This window comes from Ciona robusta, chromosome 7, assembly GCF_009617815.1.
Source record: "Ciona robusta chromosome 7, ASM961781v2".
Taxonomy (NCBI): domain Eukaryota; kingdom Metazoa; phylum Chordata; class Ascidiacea; order Phlebobranchia; family Cionidae; genus Ciona; species Ciona robusta.
Window position 1 is genome coordinate 513,382 of NC_143241.1, and position 18,960 is coordinate 532,341.

The following is an 18,960-nucleotide window of genomic DNA, read 5'->3' on the forward strand; positions in this document are numbered from 1 at the left end:
GAACTTTGATATTCGATGCGAATATATTAAGGGCAGTGATAACGTGGGGGCTGACTATCTCAGCCGGATGTAATCCGCTATGCTTACTGTGTTTTCGTTTATACTCATCGCGTTTGTATTGTAAAGACATTTGTGTTATTTCTTTACGTTTATTTTATTTTCTTAAAACAAAACAACTCTTAAAAAGGGGGTTGTGTCACAAATGCTTTGTATCAATCATAGCGATATCCTGGGAATTGGTTCGTCTGGAACGCTAACGTGGTATCCTGCGGATTAATCACGCGTCTGCCTTTTGTTTTACTTACTGTATAGCCTCTCGCCTTAATTCTTTTGTTTTATCGGAGCAACTTACGCCCCAGATAATTTGCGTACGGAAACGTCTATTGTATGCTTGATAACGAGCGGTCATGGAGTTTAACACTTCGTGCGCTAGCCATTGTATCTCGCATATAAATAGTCGTCCCATTTGGTTCAAAACTCAAAGTATTGCAAGTGATTGGAGTTTAGTAGTCATGATGCTATATGGCTTACAGTTTATTGTTATGTGTCGTACGTTTCTTAGAAAGGTGTTTGTATTAATGTTAATGATTCTATTTGAATAAGGTTGTGTGTGTTAAGAATAAACGTCGTGTACCATCTGATCTGTTAAGAGAACTTCCGACTCAGAATCCCAAACTAAACCACGTCGTATCGTGACCTTCCGATATACGTGACACCCAGGAATATGATACTTTTTACATTTTTAATGAGAAATAAAAGTTCAGTCACAATAAAATAGAAACCTATAAAATAGAAACCACTAATAAGTAACAGATCAAAGTTTTTTCGCGGGTAGAGACCTTTATTTGGTTACCTTTAGAAGGTTTTAGTAACATTTAGAGTTTTATTCGTGGGCATACATGGCTAATTAAGGAAGAAGGAAAGATAATATAGATTTTAAGAATTGCAGCTACGCATTTTATAACCCAGGAAACTTAATAGCATATAGAAAAGATAGTTTTGAAGCAGATAGTCGTTACATACAAGGGGCTTATAAGTTACATGAGGAATATCCCCATTTTGTATACAAGCTGGGGAATCACTTTTCCTGTTTATAAGAATTGCAGCTACGCATTTTATAACCCTGAAAACTTAATAGCATAATAAACAATATAGTTTTAAAGCAGATAGTCATTACATACAAGAGGGGCTTATAAGTTATATAAGGAATATCCTCATTTCTGTGAGATGTTATGGCAGTTGGTACTGTAACATCTGCCGTTCCATACCCAACCTGCAAAATTGTGTGGATCAGTGTTTTTCTTATCATGTTTCTCAAAAAAATAAATCTTTACTAATGCTTCAGCAAGTTATTTGTTATGATCATTTACTAAATATTCAAAGATAGCTCTGCATTCACAGATGCCCAAGCTTTTTTCGTGCAATTTGTTTTATCGCTTTTCATTGCCATATCACATTCATACCATATGTGTTATATTTTTAAATTCTTTGATAATGACCCAGGAATATGATACTTTTTACATTTTTAATGAGAAATAAAAGTTCAGTCACAATAAAATAGAAACCTATAAAATAAAAACCACTAATAAGTAACAGATCAAGTGAATATGTGTTATATTTTTAAATTCTTTGATAATGACCCAGGACTATGATACTTTTTACATTTTTAATGGGAAATAAAAAAGTTCAGTCACATTTTTGTTTCAAGTAATTGTTCATTGAAAGTTGTTGTTCACAGATGCCCAAGCTTTTTTCGTGCAATTTGTTTTATCGCTTTTCATTGCCATATCACATTCATACCATACCCAACCTGCAAAATTGTGTGGATCAGTGTTTTTCTTATCATGTTTCTCAAAAAAATAAATCTTTACTAATGCTTCAGCAAGTTATTTGTTATGATCATTTACCAGTCACATTTTTGTTTCAAGTAATTGTTCATTGATTTGTTATGATCATTTACCAGTCACATTTTTGTTTCAAGTAATTGTTCATTGAAAGTTGTTGTTCACAGATGCCCAAGCTTTTTTCGTGCAATTTGTTTTATCGCTTTTCATTGCCATATCACATTCATACCATACCCAACCTGCAAAATTGTGTGGATCAGTGTTTTTCTTATCATGTTTCTCAAAAAAATAAATCTTTACTAATGCTTCAGCAAGTTATTTGTTATGATCATTTACTAAATATTCAAAGATAGCTCTGCATTCACAGATGCCCAAGCTTTTTTCGTGCAATTTGTTTTATCGCTTTTCATTGCCATATCACATTCATACCATATGTGTTATATTTTTAAATTCTTTGATAATGACCCAGGAATATGATACTTTTTACATTTTTAATGAGAAATAAAAGTTCAGTCACAATAAAATAGAAACCTATAAAATAAAAACCACTAATAAGTAACAGATCAAGTGAATATGTGTTATATTTTTAAATTCTTTGATAATGACCCAGGACTATGATACTTTTTACATTTTTAATGGGAAATAAAAAAGTTCAGTCACATTTTTGTTTCAAGTAATTGTTCATTGAAAGTTGTTGTTCACAGATGCCCAAGCTTTTTTCGTGCAATTTGTTTTATCGCTTTTCATTGCCATATCACATTCATACCATACCCAACCTGCAAAATTGTGTGGATCAGTGTTTTTCTTATCATGTTTCTCAAAAAAATAAATCTTTACTAATGCTTCAGCAAGTTATTTGTTATGATCATTTACCAGTGTCACATTTTTGTTTCAAGTAATTGTTCATTGATTTGTTATGATCATTTACCAGTGACATTTTTGTTTCAAGTAATTGTTCATTGAAAGTTGTTGTTCACAGATGCCCAAGCTTTTTTCGTGCAATTTGTTTTATCGCTTTTCATTGCCATATCACATTCATACCATACCCAACCTGCAAAATTGTGTGGATCAGTGTTTTTCTTATCATGTTTCTCAAAAAAATAAATCTTTTACTAATGCTTCAGCAAGTTATTTGTTATGATCATTTACTAAATATTCAAAGATAGCTCTGCTAAGACATTCTGACTGAATATATATTGCCACCAAATACAGATGATGTGTATTTATACCATTGCCTGGACGATCATGCACCACCTCAGTCTTACTGTTAAGAACACAAATATTAATCTTTCACCCAATCTCCACAGGAAAAGATTCTTTAAACTCATTTAAATACCGATTTTGTAACTGAGAGTACGCAGTGTCTGGCGGATCTGATTCATCTAGACAGGGGTCCCCAAACCGCGGCCCGCGGGAGCAAAATAAATGGCCCGCAGAGGACTTTAAAAAATTACCGATTTACATACGTAGATACGTTCACAAATGCACGTATTACTTTAAAAAATCTTCTAAAATCGTTTTATTAATTTATCTGATAATCTACATTGCCTTTGTTACGTCACAAGAATAGTTATGACCGTCACAGCATCAACCAACCTTTCACGCTCGTTACTCTGGTAGGAGTTTTACGTGGGTTATACCGCGTTGTAAAAATGGCCGAAAAGAAGAGAAAACTAGTGAGTGAAAACAGACAGTTTTTAGAAAAGTGGCAACATTCGTACTTCTTTGTACAAAAAGTTTTAGAAAAGTGGCAACATTCGTACTTCTTTGTACAAAAAGACTAGGCATGCATATGCCTAGTATGCAAGCAGGCTATTCCTGTATTAAAAGAATACAACTTAAAACGACATTATGAAACAAAGCATTTGGAAAAATTTAAACATTTGGTTGGTGATGATAGGATTGCTAAATATAAATCACTCGAAACATCTTATAAAAGTCAAAAAAACATGTTTAAGAAAATGTCAAGTGAAAGTGAAGCGACAGTAATGGCCAGTTATGTTGTTTCATATAATATTGCTCGAAGAAGTCGCCCTTTTATCGAGGGTGAGTTTGTACGGGACTGCATGCTTCAAGTTGTAGAGCTGCTTTGTCCGGAACAGAGAAGTAAATTTGCGAACATTAGTCTTTCCAACAACACAGTAACTCGGCGCATTGAAGATATTGGTAATGATATTGATTTACAAATGAATGAATTACTCGAAAATTTTACTCATTTTTCTATTGCATTGGATGAGAGCACCGACTTGAGCGATACGGCACAGCTACTTATATTCATTCGCGGAATTACAGACAAATTTGAAGTTCACGAAGAATTGTTGTCTTTGCAAAGCTTAAAAGGGCAAACTCGTGGTGTCGATATCTTTGATGCTATTTGCAGTGCCTTTTGTCATCATAACGTTGACTGGAATAAACTAGTGAGAGTCACTACTGATGGTGCTCCTTCTATGGTCGGGAAAAGATCAGGTTGCGTAGCACTTCTAAAATCCAAGTTTAATGAAATAACAAACAAAGAATTAATTACTTACCATTGCATCATTCACCAGGAGGCTCTAGTTTTGAAAGTTCTCCAAATGAAAAATATCATGGATGTCGTAATTAAATCAGTCAATTTTATTCGCAGTAGAGGACTTAATCATCGCCAGTTTAAATCGTTTTTGGAAAGCCTTAACTCAGAGCATGAAGATGTTGTTTATTTCACCGCGGTCCGATGGCTGAGTACAGGAGCAACACTAAGCAGATTTTTTCATTTGCGCCAATAAATCTTTGAATTTTGCAAGGAAAAAAACTACGATATCCCCGAACTTCAGGAAAATGAATGGCTTTGCGACTTGGCGTTTTTGGTCGACATTACTGCCATAATGAATTCTTTAAACTTAAAACTCCAGGGCAAAGGCAAATTGGCTTCAAGCTTGATCGATGACGTCCGAGCAACAGAACGAAAGTTAGTTCTGGTTAGATCCCAGTTGCTTGACGAAAATATTTTGAATCTTTCAATGTGTACGAAATTTGCAGATGAGAATCCTGCCGCAAGACATTTATTTTCTAACACTAAGTATAGCGAAACAATCACGCGTCTACTGGATGAATTTTCGAGAAGATTTGATGACTTTCGAAGCCGTAGTACAGAGTTTCAATTATTTAGAAACCCATTTCAATGTGCGGTAGAAACAATGCCCACCAAATTCCAGTTTGAATTAATTGAGTTGCAGGAAAATACAACAGCAAAAGATAAATTCAAAAGCGAAGAGCTGTTGACGTTTTATCAAAACTTGAACAATGATACTTATTCCGTGCTATTGACACATGCCAAAGAAATGGCTTGTTTGTTTGGATCCACGTACCTCTGTGAGCAGACGTTTTCGGTGATGAATATCAACAAATCAAAACTTCGTACCAGATTAACAGATAGTCACCTGGGGGCTGTGCTAAGAATTAATTGTACAAAATTGAAACCTCGTTTTACAAAAATAATTTCACAGAAATCCCAACTGCACAAGTCAAAGTAAAAAGCATGATTGATCTATAAATAGCCTACTTTTCGTTTTTCGTTCATTCATTCGTTCATTTCTTAACTATCGGTAACATGCTTTCACGGCATAATTCAATAAAAAAAAAAACTGTGAAACTTTGTCTTTTATTCTGCAAGTACGAAGTTTAATCTATTCCAGAATCGTTGTTTATTAACAGCATATTCGTCAAACTTCCTGACCTAACAGTATTCGTTATAACCGCATTTTCGCCATTACGCGTCGCGTCGCAAATATAGCGAGGAAAACCTTCTTCGCTTGGCGGCCCGTCGCATAATTATGATTTCACATATTGGCCCGCGATTTCATAAGTTTGGGAACCCCTGATCTAGTATAATACTAATATCCAATTAATAGGTTTTGGTTAAAACTTGCAATGTTACCTGGGCTTAAACTCTTGAAGTAAGTTTGGTCGGATTTATGTGAATTCTCGTGTTTATTGCTTGAATAACTGGCAGGTGATCTGATATTGAGTCTGCTGTTATAAGTGCTGCTTTAATGTGTGAACTGTCAACTGTAGTCCAGATGTGATCTCTATTGCTGTTGCACGTGTGTCTGTGATTCTAGTTGGTCTATTTATAATTGACTGATAGCAGTTGATCATGCATTTTCTCAATAAAATCAGATGTGTGTTGGTTGTTGTTATTATCATTAAGCAAATCATAATTGAAGTCTCCCATAAAAATGCATTTAGAACTTCTAGTTTCTAATTTGTCCAGTGTTGAACAAAGATGGGTTTGAAATTCAAGGTTGATTTAAGATACTACTAATCCAGGTGACCTGGATTACTCCACAAAAGAGGGAACTTGTCTGTGACGGGTTGTTGAACATTAGGGTGGTAGCAAAGTTTGGGAACCCCTGATCTAGTATAATACTAATATCCAATTAATAGGTTTTGGTTAAAACTTGCAATGTTACCTGGGCTTAAACTCTTGAAGTAAGTTTGGTCGGATTTATGTGAATTCTCGTGTTTATTGCTTGAATAACTGGCAGGTGATCTGATATTGAGTCTGCTGTTATAAGTGCTGCTTTAAATAACTGGCAGGTGATCTGATATTGAGTCTGCTGTTATAAGTGCTGCTTTAATGTGTGAACTGTCAACTGTAGTCCAGATGTGATCTCTATTGCTGTTGCACGTGTGTCTGTGATTCTAGTTGGTCTATTTATAATTGACTGATAGCAGTTGATCATGCATTTTCTCAATAAAATCAGATGTGTGTTGGTTGTTGTTATTATCATTAAGCAAATCATAATTGAAGTCTCCCATAAAAATGCATTTAGAACTTCTAGTTTCTAATTTGTCCAGTGTTGAACAAAGATGGGTTTGAAATTCAAGGTTGATTTAAGATACTACTAATCCAGGTGACCTGGATTACTCCACAAAAGAGGGAACTTGTCTGTGACGGGTTGTTGAACAGGACCAGGGTTAATATTAGTTAGGGTGGTAGCAAATAAGGATTCAAAAACTTTTTCATCCATAATTGAAAATTTATTCTGGATTTTATGTACATCCCAACTCCACCACCTCTACTGTTAGTTCGATTGTTTGATAGGAAAGTGTAGCCATTTAAGGTATTTTATGTACATCCCAACTCCACCACCTCTCCTGTTAGTTCGACTGTTTGATAGGAAAGTGTAGCCATTTAAGGTGCTATAAGGAGCTGATTGGTTTCCTACTATCCAAGTTTCAGTCACTGCTATGATATCTCGTTGAAAATTTAATGAAGCGATTAGTGATTCTTGTTTTAGAAGTTGTTTTGGATGTTTATAGACTTAGGGTATGCAGAAAGTGTAATCAACTTTGATCTTAGATCAAAATTCTTTGTTGGCATAGCAACGATTTAAACGGTATGCAGAAAGTATAATCAAAGTTAATTATCGATTTTTGATTGACGATTATCGTCAAAAAGTTAAACAGCGAAATCGGCCGTTTAAGCATAGTATACTGAAGTGATAGTACGCTAACGAGACCACGTGACCACTTTTCACGCATGAGTGCACAGTTGCACTTCGCCCGACAGTTCAGCCAGACAGTGCAGTATAACAGTGCAAGGCAGAGTCCGTATATAAGCATTTTTATATGTTTATATACGGAAAGGGATCGCGAAAATTGTTGTATAATGTACAGTGACACATTTTTAACAGTTTAGCGATATTGACTGATCGTTTGCGTAAAGAAATTACATTTGTAGCCAGATTGGAAATAATCATCATAGAGTAGCATATATACAATGGCCTCTGCTTAAACGAAAGTTTTCTGGACGACCTATTTGCTGATTCACTAACCACAGGTAGCACCAGATATAAGAACTTTACAAGTAAAAATCTCAGAACTTATGCATTGAGTTCTGATCTGGCAGATATTCAACCCACTGTAATTATTGAAGATTTCGGAAACAATTCTAATGCAATTATTGACATGATGGAGAAAGTGCCTGGACTGCTGAAATGCCCATATGCAGACTACCTGTATGTGCTCCAGCAAATCTACATTCTTGCTGTGAAGAAAACACACAAAAATCCAAGGGAAATTGATTTTAATGCAGTGTTTCATAAAATATGGGAAACAACATTTATGAAAATATTTATCGATCATTTGCTGGATATACATGGTGATAGATGAAGAGGACAGCAGTTAATGTAGTATTTTTAACTAAACAGGAGCATATAAAATTATAAATAACACAATTATCGAGAATGGTTACGAGGTGTATGAAACAGAACACCTGTGTTATAACGACTGTCGTTTTCACGGCACACATTTGTAAATATATGAACGCTTATATTTTATTTTAACACATTGCTTTATTTTTTCTTTGTTCTTTTCCTGCCCTTTTATTATTCTTGTTTGAACTGTATTTCGAAAATTTTATTATAATACCGACCTTTAAAAAAGAGTTTTGCTCTGGGTGCGATCAGTTAGTGCAGTATAAATGTTTTATTTATTATTCAGCTTATGCTTATCATGTGTATACAGTTTAAGAAGCGAAGAGTTATCCATAAATTTAAATAGCCTTTTGCCTCGACTGTGTCGATCTGTCCTGCTATCCTACCCAATCAATATATGAACGCTTATATTTTATTTTAACACATTGCTTTATTTTTTCTTTGTTCTTTTCCTGCCCTTTTATTATTCTTGTTTGAACTGTATTTCGAAAATTTTATTATAATACCGACCTTTAAAAAAGAGTTTTGCTCTGGGTGCGATCAGTTAGTGCAGTATAAATGTTTTATTTATTATTCAGCTTATGCTTATCATGTGTATACAGTTTAAGAAGCGAAAAGTTATCCATAAATTTAAATAGCCTTTTGCCTCGACTGTGTCGATCTGTCCTGCTATCCTACCCAATCAATATATGAACGCTTATATTTTATTTTAACACATTGCTTTATTTTTTCTTTGTTCTTTTCCTGCCCTTTTATTATTCTTGTTTGAACTGTATTTCGAAAATTTTATTATAATACCGACCTTTAAAAAAGAGTTTTGCTCTGGGTGCGATCAGTTAGTGCAGTATAAATGTTTTATTTATTATTCAGCTTATGCTTATCATGTGTATACAGTTTAAGAAGCGAAAAGTTATCCATAAATTTAAATAGCCTTTTGCCTCGACTGTGTCGATCTGTCCTGCTATCCTACCCAATACATCATTTCTCAAGTTTTTTTTTGATAAAGCAGGACAGAGGCCCCTCCTTGAGATCAATATTAGGATTATAGAATAAAAAAACGGTAAAAGAAAAAAAGTTACAACTTTTTTCTTTTGGGCATCGGAGCATCACATACAGTGGTCCACATATTTTTGGTTCCGAATGTGGTGTTCCCACCTTTAATTTTTTTGATAACTTTTCTTTGGGTATAGTGTGCAACAGAATATCCAAACTGATGTATATCTGCATCGGAGCATCACATACAGTGGTCCACATATTTTTGGTTCCGAATGTGGTGTTCCCACCTTTAATTTTTTTGATAACTTTTCTTTGGGTATAGTGTGCAACAGAATATCCAAACTGATGTATATCTGGGTCTTGCATTCGTCTGCCCATTTCACGCTAAATAAAAACATTCTAATTAATATAAAAATATTTGACAGAAAAAGGGTACTTTGATATATCATTTTGTTTCACATTCATAATCGATGTTTATTTTAAGAATTTGGGAAAATTACTGACATAAAACTCACAATGTTTCCAAAAAGTGCTTCGAGGGGATCTTGAGTAAAAGATCCTGGACAAATGTAGCGATTGGTCTTCAAAAGACGCTGTACTAGGGCTATACAATTTCTGGTCGTAAATATTAGACCAATCAGTGTGGGACTAGCCATTAATCGCTTATTTTCCCCACGATGATTTTCTTCAACATCTTTCTACAGAATAGGTTAGGTGGGCTATATAACTTTTCATTCATACAAGGATTTTTATAAATCAAAAAGTCTTACTTTCCAATCCAATAAAAATTCTATGAAACTCTTTAGTTTCAGTATCCGTGAATCGGACATACTGTATATAGCATGATTTGCCTTTGCGTTTATGATTTCAAACCACCTGTAATAACAGGTCATTTATCAAATGCCTGGGAAATTTGTAAATTTACTGTAACTTACTCAGTAACATGAGCCACAAACATTGCTGTACCTTCAGCTCCCTGGACAGAATCCAAGTTTTTTGCCACCTGTAAACTGAAGATATCTTTCGCCAGCTTAAGATTCATCTTAAAAGATAATAAACTTGTTTTTAAAACTCCAAGTACAATATAGAAGGTGCAAGTTTAAAACACCATTAGTCACACAAATGGAAATTGCATGTTATTAAATATCTACCTTGGAGAAAGGATTTAGATGAATATATGTGCCTTTGTTAAACGGGTTCGAAATAACAACATGGTTGATTGTTCTTGTTCGTATAGCTGGTCAATATGTTGCCATAAAATAGCACATACAGGTAGTCTGCATATGGGCATTTCAGCAGTCCAGGCACTTTCTCCATCATGTCAATAATTGCATTAGAATTGTTTCCGAAATCTTCAATAATTACAGTGGGTTGAATATCTAGAACTCAATGCATAAGTTCTGAGATTTTTACTTGTAAAGTTCTTATATCTGGTGCTACCTGTGGTTAGTGAATCAGCAAATAGGTCATCCAGAAAACTTTCGTTTAAGCAGAGGTCATTGTATATATGCTACTCTATGATGATTATTTCCAATCTGGCTACAAATGTAATTTCTTTACGCAAACGATCAGTCAAATTTGCTAAACTATTAAAAATGTGTCACTGTACATTATACAACAATTTTCGCGATCCTTTTCCGTATATAAACATACAGAAATGCTTATATACGGACTCTGCCTTGCACTGTTATACTGCACTGTCTGGCTGAACTGTCGGGCGAAGTGCAACTGTGCACTCATGCGTGAAAAGTGGTCACGTGGTCTCGTTAGCGTACTATCACTTCAGTATACTATGGTTTAAGTGTCTGGCGGAATTGCAAATTGGCATTTTTCAGAGTAGGTAACGCGATATAAGGTCGATTTCGGCAGTTGTAGGTCATAACTGATTGGCAAAAAAGCGCGCCAAAAAAGAAGTTTGTGGTAGTCCGCTGTATTTAGATAGTCGGATTTTTTAGAGAAATTAGAACGTTGTTACTTCAGAAACGGCGTGTTTTACACGTAAATTAGTCACATTCTACCTAACATTTTTCAGAGTAGGTAACGCGATATAAGGTCGATTTCGGCAGTTGTAGGTCATAACTGATTGGCAAAAAAGCGCGCCAAAAAAGAAGTTTGTGGTAGTCCGCTGTATTTAGATAGTCGGATTTTTTAGAGAAATTAGAACGTTGTTACTTCAGAAACGGCGTGTTTTACACGTAAATTAGTCACATTCTACCTAATATAAGTATGTTCTCATACCCCAGATAGCTAAATTTAGTTGTTTTTTTTACTGTAGAAGAAAGGTTTGTTTTAGATTTAATAAAGTTACGTTGTTTTTTTACTGTAAAAGAAAGGTTTGTTTTAGATTAAATAAAGTTACTTTTACAAAGTAGTATTCTTAATATCTGTTTAAAAATGTTTTAGCAGAAGTAACAGAATGAACGAACGTTGTTTACTTGGTTTCAGAGGACAGCATCTGCGAAACGTTTCAACTCTGCACAAGTGTGCTTGCAACTCCTGTACCGACGCTTCCTTAACTATTAGAATTGGTTCCCGACTCTCCTCCTGTTGAAAAGCCCCTCACATTTACTGAAATGAGCCCGGTCACTACTGCTTCGTACTCGAGGGCCAGCTCATTTGAAGAGCCACCAGCAAAGCGACAGAGAAGGGGAACCAAGCAAACCGACGTTCAAATAGTTGACTTGCAGAAGTCTATATTGGATCAAATCACAACAATCTTTTCCACTCTTGTTGAAATCAAAAACATTAACAACAACGCCTTCAAGTGGAGATTGAAAGACTTGCTTTAAAAAAATGTTAAATTGCCTATTTACGCTATTCATTTGTTTAGTTTCGTTCTTATTTATTTCGTTTATTGTGTTTGTGTTTAAAACTGTTGCAACTGAACGCTCAAAGAGACATTTAGATTACTTAATATCATTGATCACTGTCAATACTGCCGTTACGGTTTATCTAATGAGGTCGTTTACTATTAGGGTAACAGAGTCTTCGTCATGCCGAACATTTTTACGACGCAGAGACACAATAAAAATGACCCCCCCCCTTCCCCTATGAAAACAAGCTGTTAGGAGTTATTTGATTTTATTCAAACGTATTTACAATAGCGTTTCGCACATTAACTCCTTCTCATTCCTCTGAAGACGTCGTATTTTCGGAATCCACGCTGCTAACCTCGTCCACCAACAGAGCAGCATTTTCTTGGGATTTTGGTAGGCATTGGAACTTCTCTGCGGCGACAGATATTGTGCAGTATGCAACATGCCATCGTAATTTGACAAGCCTTCTTAGGAGTGTAACAGTCTGCCACCGGAGTGATCAATAACTCGCCATCGTTGTTTTAGGATTCCAAATGACCTAAATTCAAGAAATATTTAAGTTTTACATACTTAAAAATTGAACATTTAAAACCTACTTCTCCACCAATGATCGTGTTTTCTTATGCGCGTTATTGAACCGTTTCTGTGCTCCGGTTGACGGTTTACCAAAAGGTGTCATCAGCCAACTTTTTAACACTTTCGGCGCCATCCTACGTAAATATACGTTAAGCAACAATGGTTCGCGGTGCCATCACACGTAAATATACGTTTTACAATTTTTTCTTTGTTACGAGTGCCGCGTTGCGTTTAAACTAATAGTAAACCACGTATATATACGTACGCGCGATCTAGGCTGCATTGAGACTAAAACTGAAGTCTGCTGCTACGAGACTATTCTTTTTCGATGAGCTGTCTGCTACACTTTCACATAAAAAAATACTTTCTACATAATCCACAATGTTTTCCGCTACTGCTGCTGCTGAAATACTCATGGATGCTGGTTCAGACTTGAGCGATTTAGAGTCTGACCATGACGAAGATGACGACGTGGGCAGTTTTATTGTACCCAATGTTGCGGATATTTCCGATTCCGATAGTGAATCTAGTGATGATTCCCTACCACCACCACCACCACCTGCAAACGTCTGGAAGTCATCCATCACCCAACAATCTTTGAACTCCTTTTTGGGACAGCACGGTCCATCCTCTCACGCTTGTGTCAGTAATGACGATAGCCCATTAGAATATTTTAGACTGATATTTACTGACGAACTTTTGACCTTGGTTGTTGAGGAGACCAATCGGTATGCTGCTCAGTACCTTCAAAAAACGTCTCTTTCCTCCAAGTCTAGAGCACATAAATGGAAACCGGTTGATGCTGAGGAATTGTCTTTGTTTCTTGGGCTTACTCTGCTAACTGGCGTAGTCCATAAACGTGGAAAACTGGAGTCTTATTGGAGCAAAAATTCGATGATTGAGACGCCATATTTTAATAAATGTATGTCCAGAAACCGATACCAACATCACCGGATTTTTACATTTCAATGATAACGAAAAACTTGCGGAAAATATTGATAATGATAAGCTATACAAAGTTCGTCCCGTTTATGATCTGATCGTTGCTAGGTGGAAGGCTTTATATAACTTGGGCGAACACATTTCCATTGATGAAGGTATGATGAAGTGGAGGGGCAGGCTTGGGTTTAGAGTGTATAACAAAGATAAGCCAATAAAATATGGAATAAAATCATACATTTTAGCTGATTCACATTCACACTACTGCTGGAACTTAGATATGTACCACCGAGTTCAAAAAACATTGAAAGAAACTGTTTCGCAAATATTGACATCGAAATGCCACTTTTCATGGCACAGCTTGTATATGGACAATTTCTACAACAGTGTTTCCATGAGTCAAATGCTTCTTGCGTTTCAAATACACTCCGTGGGAACACTGCGCAGCAACAGGGGGGAACCACGTGAAATTCGGACTCCACCAAATCAAATGAAAAAGGGGGACATCATTGCGAGGCAAAATCAAAGTGTTACGGTTCTAGCTTGGAAAGATAAAAGGGTGGTAAAGGCTATTTCAACAAAGCATGCTGCTTCTGTTACAACAATAACAAGACGACTGAGAAGAGGGGGTGAAAAGGAATTGGTGGAGAAACCAGTATGCATTGCGGACTACAATCTACATATGTCTGGAGTGGACCAGGTAGATCAGATGATTTCTTATTATCCTTGCCACCGTAAATCCCTCAAATGGACCAAGAAAGTGTTTTTTTGTTTTATGACGATTAGTGTTCATAATGCATACATTTTATATAAATCCAAATCTTCGGCAAAATCTTGCATTCTTGCAAAACCCTATACAGCTTCATTTTGACACTTGTAAGCCAACTGTGTCAGCAGGACAGACTGCAACCTCAAATAGATGATAAGAACCTAGCTGGTCCACCACCCAAGTCACCACGCATCGATTCAACAAAACGGCTGAAAGGAGATTTCAAGAAACACGTCATCGCGTTGTATCCTCCAACTAAAAATAAGGCAGCAGCGCAAAGACCATGTCGTGTGTGCATGAAAAACGGTTGCAGAAAGGACACACGATATTATTGTGAATACTGCAATGTACCGCTTTGTGTAATACCATGCTTCACAAAATATCATGCATGTGCTGAATTTTAAATAAAAAAAATATTTTCGTTTTTTTTTCGTTTTTTTTCGTTTTTTTTTCGTTTTTTTTTTTGTTTAATTTCGTTTTATCTTCCTTTTCTTTCCTTTTTTAACAATTATTTCGTGGAATTTTAAATAAAATATTGAATTTTGTTCGAATTGTCGCAAAAAAAAATAATTGATGAAAAAGTGCGGCACCGCGCGACCAAACGTTCCAAACAAAGCGGCGCCGAAAGTGTTAATGGGTATCCTATCCGCTGTCCCCCAAAAGAACACCACAACCAAATTCAGTTGCCTCAAAACGTCGGAATACTCCGGAGTTTTTAAAATAAAAGAATCGTGTGAGCTTCCCGGCCATCTTGCAACAATATCGCGAAACACGCCGATTACATATAGCCTGACAAAGAATTATTCGTCAAGACCTATAAATGATTTTACCTGCACATTGATGGAATGAAAACCTTTTCGATTCACGTATAAATGCTCGTTTTGACTCGGTGCTATGATCGAAATATGAGTCCCGTCAATGCAACCAACAACTGACGGGAAATGAGCAAGTTGATAAAAACTGTTGCTTGATTTGCATTTGCTCATTTCTGTCTGGCATATATATATTATGATTTTTCGCCATGCCGCACAAACTCTCAAGGAATTTTGTAAATACTCGACTGACCGTCGGTTGAGGAGTAACGTTGATGTAATCTTTGCTTACATTTTGAAAACTACGTGACCCCAACAACTTTAAGGCAAAGGAGTGTGGTGGAAATCATTCGTTTTTTTCTTCATGTCTTCCCGTACCATATCACATACCTCCAAAATTGCATCTTTTGACATTCTATATTCCGCAATAAGTTTACTATCTGCCAACAATAGAGGGTTTCGTCTTTCTGGGTACTTCTGTGATGCCCTTGCTCTTACAACACCAATGTAAGCCGCCTTATTTGACCAAATAACACTGTTCGTAGTTTTCGACATTGCGCAGAACTACGCACTGTGTTTTTTCCTACGCACAGCAGATAGTCTGACGTGTATACCGATTTCTTTTCTTCGCTCGTCGAGTTTACGCAATGTGACGAGTATGTTTCCCCAGGTCAGATCAGAGAATAATCACTGAGTCAAAAGGATATTGCTTGTTATACCATTTTTTAATAATACGACATAGTTTTCTTGGTCTTTGTTCTTTTAATATATTTTAGTTACGCTTGACTTCTGTCTGTAGTGATCTCTGTCTGTAGTGATCTGTTTATCTCATTTTGGTTTTTCTAGAATTGAAACATCTTGTTTTTTGAAGATGTTGTGGTAAAGTACAATAGCTTGCCAGCAGTACTGTTGTTGAGAGGACTAGTAAGTGCTATAAAGCTAAACGTCGCAACATCAGTTAGCAAAATTCTTGCTAGAAGAACTGATTTAAATAAAATGTTTGTTTGAACTTGAGTCCGTGGTTGAGTCACAATGGGTTCGACTTTTAAACAAATACCTTCGTGATGGCGGTCGAACATTCTTTCGTGGGAAACATTTCTCGACTAGAACCTTCCATCCGCGTATACGGGCTTCAGACGTTCCGGAATCCAAAAGAAGTTTTGGGCTTCTCTACGATCTGTTGTCTCCGCGATGTTAGGGACTCCGTTATCCACATCAGTTCATTTCAGGTTTCTTTTCTGTCCGTAGACGTCATCCTGCGGACAAATTTGATAATAATAGGTACCCTGTTCTTCTTATTTGGCAGGACATGGGCAATAATATCAATGTCTGCCGGGGTTACTGGATAAGGGAAGTTTAGTTTATTTAGAACATTTAACACATAATGTAAAAAAAACTATTTCTATCCCCAGGTACTCTCCTGCTCCTATGAACGATGAGGCAATTGCGGCGTCCATATTGTTCTAGATCGTCCAGCCGGTCGTCTGTCTTCTTCAAAAGAGAGCTGTTAGGTCTTTAAATGATGTTTCCAGGCCGTTTAGCATCTTGCGCATCTCTTTGAGTTCCGGTGACTCTGTAATAACAGCAGAAGCAGCATCATTGTTTATACCACTTTCATACTCATCTTGTTTAAAAAGCAAAGGAGGCTATCTTCTCCATGATCGCTTCCATAACTTCTTGGCAGTTCAGTAAATATATATTGGCACAGTTCTAAAACAGTTTAACCCCTACTCTTGCATATATATTCACCTTATTCAAATATATTTGGTGCAATGAATTTTGCAGGCAAGTTCAACAAAGGTACAACATCAAATTTAATTATTTACATGTAGACTGTTTAATGTCTTCCGGCTTAAAATGTGCCTCACAGATAGATGGCCTGTACAAATAGTTATACAACTGCGATTTGAAATCTATACATTTATAAATAAGTTGTCAGCCATAATATACAAAAATAAAACAAGTTCCATTCATTCATGCAACCTAAAACAAGTTGTGTATATACTCATTAGGCATAAATAACAGTAAAGCACCTTTCTCTGTGCAACATACATATCTTTCCCCTTTCGCGGGATCAGGGTTCCGGTAATACAAAATGCACTGCCAGTTCTTTACAGTGAGTGCCTCCTCTACATGCTTGGCCAGATCTGCTCGCAACATTTTAAATGGGGACGTTTCACGTTTGGAAATGTTGCCCCTTATACTCAAAAGAGCAACCACAGTTACAGCAGTGCGGCATTTTTATAATACAGTATTTGTGCGTCTGTATAAACAAACTGCCGAGATATTTTGCACAAGGCTGCAATTCAACGCTATTATGAAATCGGAATTAGCACGGATTTGTAGCGGCCCGTCGTAGTATTACGTCACGTAAATTTTTTTGTCCCCAAATATTGACCTGTGAACCGAGGAGAACCGGATGAGGACCGATGAGACAAAAACGAGAGAACGAAATGCTAACAACAAGCACAACTATACAGTTACTGTAACAGAGGGTACAGAACTGTGTGATTTCTTGCCAAAACTAAACGGCAAACGAAAACTCCTAGATAACCGAGACTAGGACGTTCTTAGACACCCGCGAGCGCACGAAGTAAGTCAACTGCAGCTCACCTGCAATTAGCTCATAAACAATAATATACTAATCTGGTGTCCAAAGATTCATTGAAGCGTGACCTGTCTAAACTTTTTTGCCAGTTTCATATCTGTATGTTTAGGTATCTATGCTTTTCTGTTTTCATGATTGAGATGTCCCGAAAATATCCCCAGATATTCCTATATCGCAATGAAAGATACCTTGTTTTCAATCCAGGTTACTTTTTTTGAATAGGACTTGCCCTTTTTTAACTGTGTCCAAAGATTCATTGAAGCGTGACCTGTCTAAACTTTTTTGCCAGTTTCATATCTGTATGTTTAGGTATCTATGCTTTTCTGTTTTCATGATTGAGATGTCCCGAAAATATCCCCAGATATTCCTATATCGCAATGAAAGATACCTTGTTTTCAATCCAGGTTACTTTTTTGAATAGGACTTGCCCTTTTTTAACTTCATGTAATAACTAATCATGATAATTATGTTTTTTCAGTGGGTTTAGCTAAAATTAAGTTCACCATTTTTGTAAATACAGGGGTTCATTATTTTTGTAAAATTTAGTATTCTGCTTTTTTTTCTGTAAATAACCGTTAAATTAGACTTTGTAAGTGAAAAGAAATGTGGACAGCTGAACTAGCAGCATACATTTGGTTGCAATCAACACACTTTATCGGTCATGTACTTCGTACAATTTCCTTGTAGTTAGGTGTTCCGGTCATCTTTAACTTGATCGACATATAGGATTTATCATAATATTCTGTATTCTGCTTTTTTTCTGTAAATAACCGTTAAATTAGACTTTGTAAGTGAAAAGAAATGTGGACAGCTGAACTAGCAGCATACATTTGGTTGCAATCAACACACTTTATCGGTCATGTACTTCGTACAATTTCCTTGTAGTTAGGTGTTCCGGTCATCTTTAACTTGATCGACATATAGGATTTATCATAATATTCTGGTCCTCTGGATTCAGAAAAATCTCTAGTAAGATGTGGGAATCTTACCTGAACATGATGGCGCCGTGACCCTAACAACCAACATTTGGCTAAACGACGTGTAAAAACAGTTTCCATCCCCCAATGCAGATATTGGTTGTTTGTATTTAAATAAAATATGAGCACATTAATCTTTCATCAAACTTTGATCTTTTTTGGCAGTTTTAATTTGTAAGTCATCATCATTAGGGTATTCTTGAGTTATATTGCTGCAATTCTTTATCCATTTATAAACCTATCACATTGAATGCAATCAGTAATACAATTTTCTGTACATTGCACACTTCCACATTTTTAATTCAAGAGTGATTAAGTCAATTCCTCATCTGTTGCACCGCCTCCGTTCTGACGTTCTATGGCTATTTGCCGTCCTCGTGTCCGCATTTTTGCGTTTAATTCCTGTTCTTTTTGGTTTGTACCTTT

The 18,960-nt window shown here is 36.2% G+C and overlaps 2 protein-coding genes and 2 pseudogenes across 3 annotated transcripts in view; 1 reads left to right on the forward strand and 3 right to left on the reverse strand.

Annotated features, from left to right (window-relative positions):
* Positions 1-295: 295 nt before the first annotated feature.
* Positions 296-18,960, forward strand: part of LOC149733229 (uncharacterized) — a 169,264-nt gene continuing 150,599 nt past the window's right edge. Inside the window, exon 1 of one of the 2 annotated variants that reach the window (XM_089881416.1) lies at positions 296-603. The gene's annotated coding sequence lies outside the window, so the exon portion shown is untranslated. The remainder of the gene's footprint in view (positions 604-18,960) is intronic. The other variant, XM_089881415.1, reaches the window with a different exon arrangement.
* On the reverse strand, positions 5,692-7,510 carry LOC149733230 (uncharacterized; annotated as a pseudogene).
* Positions 9,020-10,858, reverse strand: LOC149733231 (uncharacterized). Its single transcript, XM_089881206.1, has 6 exons — positions 10,189-10,858; positions 9,973-10,079; positions 9,808-9,913; positions 9,553-9,735; positions 9,197-9,421; positions 9,020-9,064 (listed from the first exon to the last, which is right to left on the reverse strand). Exons 2-6 carry the CDS (start codon positions 10,077-10,079, stop codon positions 9,020-9,022), a joined length of 666 nt encoding a protein of 221 aa, XP_089737332.1. The 5' UTR covers positions 10,189-10,858.
* Positions 16,007-17,791, reverse strand: LOC149733232 (uncharacterized; annotated as a pseudogene).

What these genes read in the sequence shown, in the direction of transcription:
- LOC149733231 (XM_089881206.1), bottom strand. Translation starts at nt 10,079, where the DNA reads ATGAATCTTAAGCTGGCGAAAGATATCTTCAGTTTACAGGTGGCAAAA. An exon ending in TTTGTGGCTCATGTTACTGA is followed by an intron (nt 9,914 to 9,972) that starts GTAAGTTACAGT and finishes CTGTTATTACAG; the next exon opens with GTGGTTTGAAATCATAAACG. An exon ending in AATTTTTATTGGATTGGAAA is followed by an intron (nt 9,736 to 9,807) that starts GTAAGACTTTTT and finishes CCTATTCTGTAG; the next exon opens with AAAGATGTTGAAGAAAATCA.